The 12,859-nt window shown below is 38.3% G+C and overlaps 1 protein-coding gene across 6 annotated transcripts in view; it reads right to left on the bottom strand.

Annotated features, from left to right (window-relative positions):
- SH3KBP1 (SH3 domain containing kinase binding protein 1) overlaps positions 1-12,859 on the bottom strand; it is a 232,590-nt gene that overhangs the window by 64,301 nt on the left and 155,430 nt on the right. For all 6 annotated transcript variants that reach the window (XM_080377614.1, XM_080377613.1, XM_080377615.1 and 3 more), the window contains one exon: positions 625-700. In XM_080377614.1, the coding sequence (XP_080233740.1) occupies positions 625-700 (76 nt within the window). The remainder of the gene's footprint in view (positions 1-624; positions 701-12,859) is intronic.

Below are 12,859 nucleotides of genomic sequence, written 5' to 3'. Positions count from 1 at the left end.
ACTTTATATAAACAGAATCGAAGGATGAGGAATATATACCTAAGTTATTTGGTAAGCTAGTTATATATGCCTCCTTAGAACAGCACTGAGACCTGCCTAAATGATTTAATTATTGCTTTTTGTTTACTAAGCATTGAAATGACAAAACCAGAACTGATGTTCTTGGACACTGTTCATTTCTCATACAAACTATACCACCCACACAGATTATTTCTGCTACATAAGGAAAGAAAAAAGAGGAAAAAAAGCAAAGGCCCACTCACAACCAGATATTTTTCTATGGCCTACCTAGGAGTTACAGACTGAAGTTGGATCTTATTCAACTCTGATTAATTCTGAAGTACCCTCAAGGCTGAAAGCTGATCATGTAATTTAATTTGATTTCTGGTAGCAGAAAACTCGAGGTAGGATTATCAGAGCAAAAACAATTCAGATGATTCTGTGAAACAAAGCATTCTGTCTATGTACTGGCTACTCAAAGTTTATCCTAAACATACCTATCTGCACCCTTGCTTTTCATATATATAGGACACCCTTTTAGCCAAAACCACAGAAAAGTGTTCAGCTTGCTTGTAAGAGGCTTAATAGCACAAAGTGCAAATAAGAAAAAACTATGAAACCTACTTTTTGTTCTGCTGTCCACTTCTATTTTTGTTGGCTCCTGAGTTGCTGTGGCTGGAGGTATTTTCTTCCCAACACTCTGTAAAAAAAAAAAATAACATTCTCCTTTAAAATTTTCAGGTTCAGTTAAAAGTTGGACAACATAAAAAATTGTAAATGAAATACAAAATACAGGAGCAGAAAAAGGACAGTAAAGAAACAGAGACAAATTAAACTATATATAGGTTTGTCTGTGGAGTTTTCATATTTTTTGTAATGATAAAGAATTCATAGAAATGCAGTCTTCAAATTTTCCCTTTTAAAAAAATGCTTGGTAACATTTTTACACAATAACTCCTTACCACAGTTTCAGGGAAGACTCACAAAAATTTAATTGACAGACTGAACATGTGATGAAATTACTTAAGGAAAGGTGCTATTCAGTACCAAAAGTAAAACTGGAAGGGGGGTGGTGGGGAAACCCTTGACTTCTGTCCATACAAGGACAACTGATCTCAGTCATTCCAGATTGACTGTGATTTTTAAGTTGACAACATCCCTTTAAATGTTTTTTTATTTATTTTGAGTAAAAATAACTACAGAGGAGTACTAAAATAAGCAATAATCAGCCTCAGACGGGTAAGATGAAAGAACAATAAAAAACATTACCTGCCCTCAACAAAAGACAGTAAGATTGGTGATACTCACCTTCATGTACCTTCACCAATTACTACATGCACGGTATCCCCTTTTCTCCCTATCAAGAAACCTGTCTAGCTTTAAAACTCCAGACATGTGTAGTTGAGGACAGAAGTGTAACTATTACTTGTTTATATAGATATAAGTGCTTAAAAGCCCTAGCTCTTTTCTGGTAAAGTATGCATAAACATATAAACATACAGTATGCATCAAGTATGCAAAACCTCCTCTGTACTCCAGTGACCTGAGTAAGAGCTAAGAGACAAGAGAGCTAAGATTTATTCTTGAAGGCACTGAGGACCTCTTGGGGATCATGAGGAAAACACTGGTCAATATGAGAAGCAATAGGAGTACAGCACTTCAAGCAGATGAAAAATTTAAAAATTTATAAAGAATATGAAGAGCTCCATATTAGTCATTTTGAACACTTAACTGTGTCAAAATTTATCTACGAAAAGGAGTAAAATACACACACAGGGATTTTAGGCTGGCAAAAAGAGCACCTCTGCAAGAGAGGTAGTTTTGACAGTTGTGCACAAGACAATCATCAAATTTGTGTTGATAAGTATGACAAACTATGAATTGCAATACTCAGAAGTGTTCTGTTCGTACTTAACTTGCAGGTGGCAGCAGAAACAACTAACCTGATGCTCTTACAATTCCCACTTACAATCCAGAGTTTGTGAACTGCTGGTGAAGAGAGATTACCAACAAAACTCCACAGAACCTCCCAGCTTCTTTGCTGAGGTGGGAATGAGGGATGAAAAGCATTATATGAAGCAGTGATTAGGGAGGTAACAGAAAAACAGATACCAGACTCCTGCAAATCCGGGGAGGGCAAAACTAAGAAAAGAGCATGACCTGGCTGTGCTGAAGAAGCTTAAAGTCAAGAAGGATGATGATGAAAAGCTGACTCTCAGATCTAGCTGGAAAGCAGTGAAAATTGTACTTGAAGAGATATAATGAGTAATTTGAAGCTACCGGGCATTCACACACATAAAAGCACAGAATGCCTTCAAGATGAAAGCAAGACTAGGAAGACCGCTTTTGGTTCAGAGGCAAACAGAACAGTTCAAGATAGCTGCATATCCCAGTACATGCTCATTCATGATCAAACCTTTATTCACAGTTTGCTTGATAAAATGGTTTGGAAAATGATGAGAGCACATACTCTAAACTGTACTGCTAGTTAACTCACAAAGAAATGCTTACTAAAGGTATATTAAAAAACCCTTTAATTTAGGGATGTTTTTCTTTTTTTAAGACGAAATTGTTATTCAATAGCAATTAATTAAAGGAAAGCAGTTGGTAACTGCTTTATCATACATAAATTATTGATCTTATGCCATGAAACAAAAACCCAGATAAATGCACAAAAACCTAAAATTTAACAGGCTAAAAATCACAGCAGAAGAATCATGAGCAAAGAGGAAGAAACTGGTGTACCCCAGTGGGAAGGGCATGCTGCAATGTATTCTTGATTTATAGAAGCTTGAAAACATTCATTCATCTGCTTGTTCAGAACAAATGCCTGTGCAGTTGATAAATCAGCGTGGGGAACCAACTGACTCTCTGGGAACAGAAAAGAGAATACCATCCAAACGAGGCTGTTCTTTTGTTGGGAGCTAGGGAACAGGTCAGAAAGCAGTCAGAAAACAGTCTTTGCATGAGTTGCTATTTGTTCAGGAGAGAAGGTAAAAAGCCCAGGGAGCAAAGTGGCTAAAGACACAACTCCTTCTGCACATATAGAGATAGCTTGAGCAAAGCAAGGAGAAACCAGACTCCTGACACGTTTAATGATAGATGACAGTGCAAAAATTGGTGTAGCACGTGGAAAGTGCTAAATAGTGACCTACAAGATCCAAAGATCATTACTGTGGAACAAGCAAAGTTGTCCCAGAATTCTGCAATGAGGAGAGGAAGGAATGTTTACATCTACTAGCAGGATACAGAATTTGCAATTCAAATGATTGAAATAAGGGTTGCGCAGAATCCACTCCAGTGAGGAGGGACACCTGAATTTGTTGTGGGACAGGGAGAGGAGAAGACAAGTGGAACTGGTATTCTTTAATTGTAAGAGGACTGCACTGAAGGATTTATAGGGGTGACACACAAACCAAGCCATGCAAATCTAGTTTTAGGTGGGCCTGCACTGCCAAGAAGTTTTATTCTTACTGTAAAATGGTAGTAAACAAGATATTTTTTTTATTATGATTTTTTTATGTTTACAATTGGTCTATAGTGATCCATACATTTGCATGGAAAACATTTGTTACCACTTTCTGAAAACATCTCCATGAAACCAAATTCAGTACTCACTTGTTCATTAGAAAACATGCAAGATAAACTTTCCTCACTCTAACAGACACTGAACCCTCTGTGATCTGATGGTTCTGCTTTAACAGGACAAAACATCAAGTTTAGATAAGATCTGTGTGCTGGGAGTCCCAGATCAAATAATATTATCACAGTTACCAATTTTTCTGACAAGAAAAGGGAAATGGGAGACAGACACATCTCCTCCCATATGAGCCAGAAACTTTCCTTCTGGCTCTCCAACTGCTCTACATCATTCATACTCTCTCATACTAGTGGCTAGGAGACCCAAGCAAGGCCAACTAAAATTCCTGCCGATCCAACACACATCTCCATGACACAGACTTTATTCTCAGGGACTAGTTACTATAGGGTCTTTTGGTCTTCTCCAGTTGAAGGGCCAGCATGATTTATCAAAATCTCCTTCACTTTTAAAAAAGGAAACATGGGAGCAAAGAACACTAATTATGTTGAAATGAAGATTTCAATATAATTATTTGTCCTCCTCTGTTCTTCCTTTACATAAGGTGGCAAATTCAGAAAATATTTTCCTCCAAGCCCTTCTACACACGTTGATCTATGCTGCAAAATACTGATACACAACTCCAGCTTACACATTACTTAGTCTTTTACCCAATTCATTCCTAATTATCAGGCTCAGAATTCCCCAAAAGCAAGCACATCTTACTCCTTTGGGAAACAGGCACAAAACGAGATTTAGAACTTGAAGGACTTTTTGGTAATTTAGACATTCTAAATCCAAGAGCAGGATCTTCAATGCTGCCAGCATGTTCTGACATTTCCCAGCCTGAACTCTCTCTCTCCATTTACCCAAATCTATCATTCTTTCAATGATGTTTGCAATAAAAAGTCACACGCAGCATGAACCAGAATGCCCATAATGACACCGTCCCAGCACTGTCCTAATACCAGGCTGCAAAGACAAGTGAGGTTCTGCATTTCCTCTCTGGCCCTGTATATTTTGAATTCTTGGCTGCAGAGCAGTTTCAGCACCAGCAAAAAGGGCAGCATTATCCCCTCTGCCCCTGTATCTCCAGCCTGGTGGTTCAGAGACACTTCTGAAGAGTACAATTTCAGTTCCCCTTTATCTTCCTCCAGTATGCTGATTACCATAAATCTCATTTCTAGATGGTGGCAGTCAGCTTTGTTCCACTTACATTACGCTGCAGATATCACTCTGACTTGCTTAGTCCTGTCACACAAGAAACACGTGGTGGAAACAGAGTTCATATTTCCTGACTCCAAGCCTAGGCTGACTCCCAAACACACAACAGAACATATCAACAGAACAGGCAGAACCTTGATCCCACTATTTCTGCAAGGCGAGTATAATTAGATTATTTAGCTGTCAGACACAAATCCCCCTAATCGCCTGACAAGTGAACCCTAAAGATGAAAGGGGATGAAGTGCCCTCTTGCTGCAGAAACAGCTGATAAAAGCACGAATAATGACCATGATTTGGTGTACAGATATTCAGAGGGATGAGACGGATTTAGCAGCAACCTGCCAGTATTAATGCTTGGTTTTATGGAGACAACGGAAGGGAAATCTAGCATTAAATAACAAGTTCAGTTAGCAGAAGACGCCTTGATGGCAGTTTGGTACACTGCAAATCAGCATCACTGCAGACCAGTTTCCTCTGATACTAAATTAACAGCGATTACAAAAGTGGTTGAGGTAGCACATGAAATCACGTGAATGAGGTTGCAGTACAATATAAACAATCTCATTTCCTTTCAATTATGTATTTTGGCTCAGCTGCAATCCTTAAAACAGCAGAGATTAACACAAGAGAACCGAGCATGTAACAGGCAGTATACAAGTGAGGTTTTCTCACTTGAAGGCACTATGGCCCTTCCCTACAACTATTCAACCCTGACCAGAGGAAGAAAAGTAGACCTGTGATTAAGTTTCTTTCTTCAGGGTATTTAAAAATTGTATTTCAGGATTTTCCGTTGTTGAAAAACTGACTTGTCTATTTACTTTTGTTATTCAGGTCTTGTGTCTCTATAACATTTAATATGAAAATTCAAATTGAATTGTCACTTGTGCACCAGCTAGGTTCATACAGAAGATTTTGGTTTACTTCTTTGCACTAAAGGAACATATTTATCCTTTGACTCCCCCTTAACAAATACAGGCTTCTCAAAGCAACAGCTTATTTATTCAGGAATACGGAAAAAAAAATAAATTACTGTATTTATTCTGGAAAGTGCATTGAGGTCTTTACCCTAGATAAAATATGTCGGAACTGCTACTTGAAATGTAACTCAATGAAGATATTCTTAAGGAATACATCAGACACTAAAGAATTATTAAAAATGGGCTGTATGAGCTGGAAACACTAATGTTTTTAGCTTAACATCATTTGTCAGTTTGAATAGTGAAAATAGTACAATATGCACTAATATTTCATAGAGGGGAGGAAAAGACAGTTACGTATCTTAAGAACCTTTAGAATTTCTTTAAACCTCAGTGATTAGGTCAGGGGAAAAACATGTCATGTTTCCTGAACCACAATGCTTCCTTTTAACATTCAATTAGTATTTCTGAATGATGTTTATATGCCTGCAAATTTTTTAATCTATGTTTATGTGCAAATCCAAGGCCACTATTTGTGACAATTTAAAAGCTGTACTCTTTAATGTAGTTTTGACAGTCCATTTTGTAACTGAGTGTATTGGGTCTGGCTGAGATGGAGTTCTGTCCCCATAGCATCCCTCAGTGCTGTGCTTGCATTGGTAGCTAGGAAGGTGCTGATAACACACCAGGGGTTTGGCTGCTGCTGGGCGGTGCTTGCACGGCACCAGGGCTGTGTCTCCAACCTTCCCCCCTCACCAGCAGGCTGGGGGTGGGCAAGGGCTTGGAGGGACACAGCTACGGACAGCTGACTCAAACTGACCAAAGGGATATTCCATACCATATGGTGTCTGCTCAGCAACAAAAGCTAAGAGAAAGGAGGAGGGAGGGGGGCATTCGTTATTTACAACATTCGTCTTCCAGAGCAACCGCTACACATACTGAAGCCCGGCTTCCCGGGAAGTGGCCGAACATCACCTGCTGATGGGAGGTAGGGAAGAACATCTTTTGTTTTCCTTTGCTTCTGTGTGTGGCCTTTGCTACTGCTTTATTAAACTGCCTTTATGGTGACCCACAAGGCTTTTGAGTTTTTTTCATCTTATTTTCTCCTGCCCTGTCCTGCTGAGGAGGGGAGTGATAGAGCAGCTTGGTGTGCCCTTGGCACCCAGCTAAGGTCAAACCACCACAGTGAGAACATTTTTTCATAAAGCAGAAATGGTCACTAAATTCTTCCAGCTCTGGATGAACACAAGCATAAGAAATTTTCTCACTGACTATGGACAGCGCTGGTGGTGTGCAGGGGGAGCCAAATTAATTTCTTTTTTTTTTAACATGCTTCAAGTGCTTAAGGAACATCATCAAGTCCTTTATCCATCCTACCTGGTCTACCTTAAAAAAAAAAAAAAAAAAAAAAGAAAGAGCCCAAATATAAAAACCTCAAAGGCTTTCAGATGTCAGAATGCCCTTAGTCTGTCAGACAGAAAATAAGAGAAATGTCCAGGATTACAGTTTTTCCCATGATACCAACATTCAACTCCACATAAAGTTCTTTCTGTGACAGGATGATCAAGTATCGCTATCCTGGGGTTTCCCAAAAGGACAGAGTTAACACTTCTCCAAAAGGGTCACCACATGGCACTTCAAAGAGGGTAATGTGAATTTTAAGGAACGTTTATAGAGAAAACAAAAATTTTTTAGGGAAATTGTGATTAAGCACCCACCTGCATATTTGATTGCCTCAGTCATCTAAAACAGTTTCTTCCTCTGTCCCTACTTTTACCCAGCTGTGCTTTGGTAGAAATAGCATCCATATGCTCCTGAACTATAATTATTATTATTTTTTAATACCAACTAGATGGGTACATTTGCCCAATGCATGTCCAGCTAATACAGAGAGCCCTAACTGCCCAAGCTGCATGCATTTCTACTGACATCATCCATGAGGGCATTCCCTCCACAACACAGGGTAATTTCCTTAAAACTAGGTTAGGTGAAAGAATGGGACAGGAAACCAGGACAAATCAAGTCCTCAGTTACAACCAGAATGTCACAAGCACAGGCAACCAAAATCCTTTTTAGTCTTCTGCTCCTAGTTTACTCTGAGTATAAGCAGAGAGACAGGATGTCTCATAATTGGTGTCACGCAGGTGTCTCATAATTCACTTGTTGTGAGCAAGAGAGGGGGAAAAGGTCGGTCAACACCAAAGCCGCCACATCCCTGGGGAGCCACCCTTGGCTGCAGAATCCCACCACCACTTCTCCCCTCTGCCACAACATTAGCATATCTGCAAGGGGAGAGGAGGGAATTGATCCACATTAAAAAGTATTGCAGAAGGGAAGGAAGAACAAAAGAGAGTTTTAATGTTATCTGCTTCACTAAACAGCTGCACAAACATTTGGGTAGAACTGGGATAGAAAAATTTATGGCCATAGGGGTAAGGTGCAACTCTTAGTTGCAGCGCTCATTTATACCAGGTTAAGCTCATCAGGAAAGCATGGTGAGCATCTCAGTGTGCTTTAATAATTCCTAGGGCCAGCATATCACATTTTGCCTATGCTCAGGGCAACCCAAGGAAAGGTGGCGGTAGTGCTAGCCTTTACATCACTCAAAAAACGAAATATGAATGACACTCAGGTACTCTGCTCTACATACCAGATGATACCTCCATAAAGAATAGCCACCCTGACCACAGGATTAGACGTGGCACACACCCACAGAACTTTTTTAGTGGGGTGTTAGGCAAACTTTCACAGAATGCAGACAACAAAGCAAAGTGGTTTTTTTTTTAAATTCATATTATAGCTTCTTTCCACATAGTCAAGCTACATTATCTTCCACTGAACAATCTGAAAATAACACATTTTCACACTTAGTCCATATTCCAGCAGACTTAGGTGCAGTTCTTCCAACTGATGTCTATACTAGATAACTTTTGGACTTGGATGAGCATAGGCCTTTGGAATTACAGCATATCTTTGTAAAGAAATAAATAGTTTTTTTCTTTTGAAAAACATGTTCCCCGTGAAAGGTTTTACCCTTCTACAGCAAGGTTGAATACCCCTGTATTTAGGCACTGCGAAAGGCATATGAACCACTTGCACCTTAATTCTCCCTGCCTAGACAAAATCAACACATCTCTAAAGAAAAGATGCCCCTCCATATAAAATCCTGGTCTTACAAGGCAAAAGAGCAAAGCCTACATCACACTGGAGCTCCTTGAAAATTAACATAACTTCAGCCACCAGCATGACTCTTACCATAATTAACAACTTTGGCCAAAGCAGACAAGTTGTCTGAATTCAACAGCGAAGAGGTGGAGGCCCTGTAACTGTTCACGAACATCCATTCTCTGGGAACCAGCTACTATATGCCAGCACTGCTTTAGAGGGAAGTAATGTTCAAGTAGTCAGCAAATATATCCTACTTGAATGTTAAAGGCTTTTGTAACTAGAATGCATATGCAGAAAACCTAAAAGTATTCGGGGGGAAAAATGTTTTCTAGGGTTCACATAGAAATCGATACATTTTTACCAAATACAAAAGTTACTTCTTAAAAGTAAAAGAGAAAAAAAAACGGGACAAACATAGCATCTCAGTCTAAATCCTACTACAATAGTTTTCATTGCAGAAAAATGGTGAACAGGTTGTGATTACATTACACCACCCTCAGTTTGCTTGGTGCCCTAGAAAGAGAGTACTGAATGTCAGAGCATCTTACAACTGCTGTATCTGTCATCCACTGTTACGGCACCGGAATCCAAGCAGACAAGCAAGCAAGCAAGTAAACAAAGCAAAGCAAACAGCACAGAGGTCCTCAAACATGGGAAATTTTAGAACAAAGCATGATTTTTCTGGGCTTTATTTTCTGATTCATTAACGACTATTCTTCAGATGTATTCCTTTATTGCAGTTGAAAAAAATAAACAAAACTACCTCTTATCATCAGTTAAATTGCTTAAACTAGATCAAGTCTAATAAAAAATGCTTTGAATACTTAAGGAATAGTCAAATTTGTTTTGATTAAAAACTATTTTATTTTTCAAATTAATTGTAACTTTTGAAATAATAAAAGAAGTTACTGGTGCTTCACAACTACATCAAAAAGTATTTGGAAATCATGTAAAGAGAAGATCTAGAAAATCACTTCTTGTGATAGACAAGGAATGATTTATGTGGTTCTGAATGTTCATGGCAAAATGAAGACAAAATGGCAAGCCTGTACTCCCTCCGGCATGCCACTGCGAAGGATTACATACAGCAGAAAAGGGAGGGAGAGAGGAAGACCAGGATGATTTAATCAATGTATGCTGACATTCCTTGATGGCTCAGAGTTTGTTACATCTTCACATTTTATTTAATAGCAACAATTAAATGTCTAATTTTTTTTTCAGGAAAAAGTTCTTTAAAAGAAAAAGGGAGAATGAATAAGAAACAAAGGTCAGCATAGTAAGTTCTTGGTAGATTTTCCAGATGTGTCTTTTTTTTTTTTTTAGGAGAAAGCACTAGGTGCTACAATTAAACTTGTATTATTATTTTGTATCTTCTATTGAAAAAAAATCTATTAATATGTTATTCACAATTATTTATTATTTTAATGCTCATTTAACATTATTTCTTAGCAATTCAAAAGCTAGGAAAACTTAAAATTTAGGGTTTAATACAGACCCTTGTGTTGTAACTCCATGTGAGTCTACCACATTTTACATGTAAGCTGGTTAGACTTCTCGGTACAGTGGCATTCAGCTGGTTTTGGCAATGAGATATAAAATGACAACATGTTGTTGTTCTGAAGTTGTTATTCAAGATGGAGTTCATTTCACTTAAACATCATCTATGAGCCAGATGTGTACATAGGGGTCAGTCACTGCAGGCTTCCCTTCTGTCACTGGAGGCAAACAGCCCTTCTAGCATATAATTCATCTGGACTTCTCCTTTGGGATAGGAAAGGTCATGTCCTAACAATGCTTGTTAGTCTACAGGCTGTGAAGAAACCTTGAGTACTAGAAGCATCGCAGACATCTAAATTCAGTCAATAGAATCCCATTATAGTTGCTATTTTTAAATACATTAGTTGTGTAGTCCATGCATATTACCTGCTAGGACTGCAGCCAGCTAAGCTATAGACAGAATTTTCTTTATCTATCTATCTATATCTACTTATCTATAGAATCATAGAATCATTTAGGTTGTAGAAGACTTTTAAGATCAAGTCCAATCATTAACCCAGAACTGCCAAAGTCCATCACTAAACCGTGTCCCTAAAACACCACATGTACATGTTTTTTAAACACTTCCAGGGATGGTGATTCCACTAACTCCTTGGGCAGCCTGTTACAGATCTACCTATAGATTTACCAATAAATCTATAAGCCCAGCTATCTAATCAATAAATACTGATGTTACAGGAATACAGTGCTGTCTTTATGCAAGTCCAGTATGATCTTTCCTACTTTACACAGCCATTTCACAGCAATTTTCATTAAAACACACAAATAAAAAGTTTGCTGGTCCTGGCTCCTGAAGAAGATTGAATTTGTAACCTAAGTGCATACTAAAAACTAAAACTGACATTAAAAAGAGTTTACTATTCATCCTTTTTAAAAAAGATTTAACTTGGATAAGTAATGGATTAAAATATAGGAAACAAAAGGCAGGATTTCATCATGGTGACCACCAGACTCCCTCAGGGATCTAGATCAAGGCTCTTGTTTTCCACATGTTCACAGGTATCCAGAAAAGACAAAAGACAGAAATTCAGTTCAGATAGAAGTAAAATGACATGTTTGGAGGAGAAATGCTATCTTTAGACAGAAATTCTGTGCTTTGAAACACTAGGTGTTAATGCTTTGGAAAGCAACGAAGAACAACGGAAAGCACTATCAAAATGCTGTAAAAATCCATCCAACACCTTTATCATTGTGTGCAGTTCCTCCTTTCCCCCTCAGACATAATCCATCTCAGTCCCTAAAGCAACCGGAAAAGACTGAAAGTCACAAAGACTGATCAAACCTATGGAACAGATTCCTCATCCTGGAAAAAAAGATTCACACCGGTGATTTAACACAAGCCTATAAAAACCAGGAGGAGCATTCAGAAGGTAGTTAGGGAGGACTCACTCATTATCTCTTCCAGTAATAAAAATTAAGGGCTATCAGATGAAATTAGCAGGTACCACATTCAAAGTGCAGGGAGGTAACTCTTTCCCATGTGTCATCCAGTGAGTAGAACTCTTTCACAGGAGTTATAGATGCTAACATGTTACCTGCAATGAAAATGTGACTACTTGGTTTGATGAGGAACAAAAATGCATTAGGGTTAGCAACCACAAAGTTCAAAATGACTAAAGGCTGTGAAGACTCACTGCAGGAATTTCTCTGCATGTTTACCCTGTTCTCACACACTTTTCCTAGGCTCCCAGTATTGAATATGACTGGAGGCATGATACCAGCCCAGGCACAGTTCTGATCTGAACTACAAATGTCTCAGGATCTTTCAGTTTACTGGAGATCTCATTCTTTAACATATGGATATGGAATATTGAATACAGTACACTTTGGAAAGTAAATCTAAATAACACAAGGTGACATAAAACCAAAGTGATTATACAAGGGAGACTTCAAAGGATTATTCCAGCTCCTCTCTTCCCCCAAATACTAGCAAACTAAGTTTTCCAGTTAAAAAGAAAGCAAAACCATAGGGAGAACAAAGATATATGGTGCAAATAATTAGAAAAGTCTTCAAAATTATAAAGCAGTAACTCTTACAGGTTAATTTAAATCCTCTGATTTGTAGGCCACTACAAAAATTTTCAATGCAGAAATTTCAGAGCTAAAAAATGCTTTATGGCATATGCAAGTCTGCTTTCCTGGGCTGTCTTTTGTAGTTCTCACAGAAGCAGAGAAATCTACTGTAAGCCTAAAAGATTATAAAAAGCAAACACTGGAATGACAGTCAGCTATTGAAATAATGAAAAAGTAAGGAAGACGACAAATCCACAGGACAGAAGTATGTATTTGCATTTCCTGTTTAGCTGTCTCAAACTTTTTCTGACCCCTAAGGTAGATGATGTTTAGCACAACACTATCAGTGAAGCACTTGTAACAACTTACCAAACTCCTGAATAAATTTGAGTCTGTCAAGCA

The sequence above is a fragment of the Falco punctatus genome (assembly GCF_963210335.1).
Source record: "Falco punctatus genome assembly, chromosome: 2".
Lineage (NCBI taxonomy): Eukaryota > Metazoa > Chordata > Aves > Falconiformes > Falconidae > Falco > Falco punctatus.
Note: the sequence above shows the minus strand (reverse complement) of the source record. Positions and strands in the feature narration are given on the sequence as shown.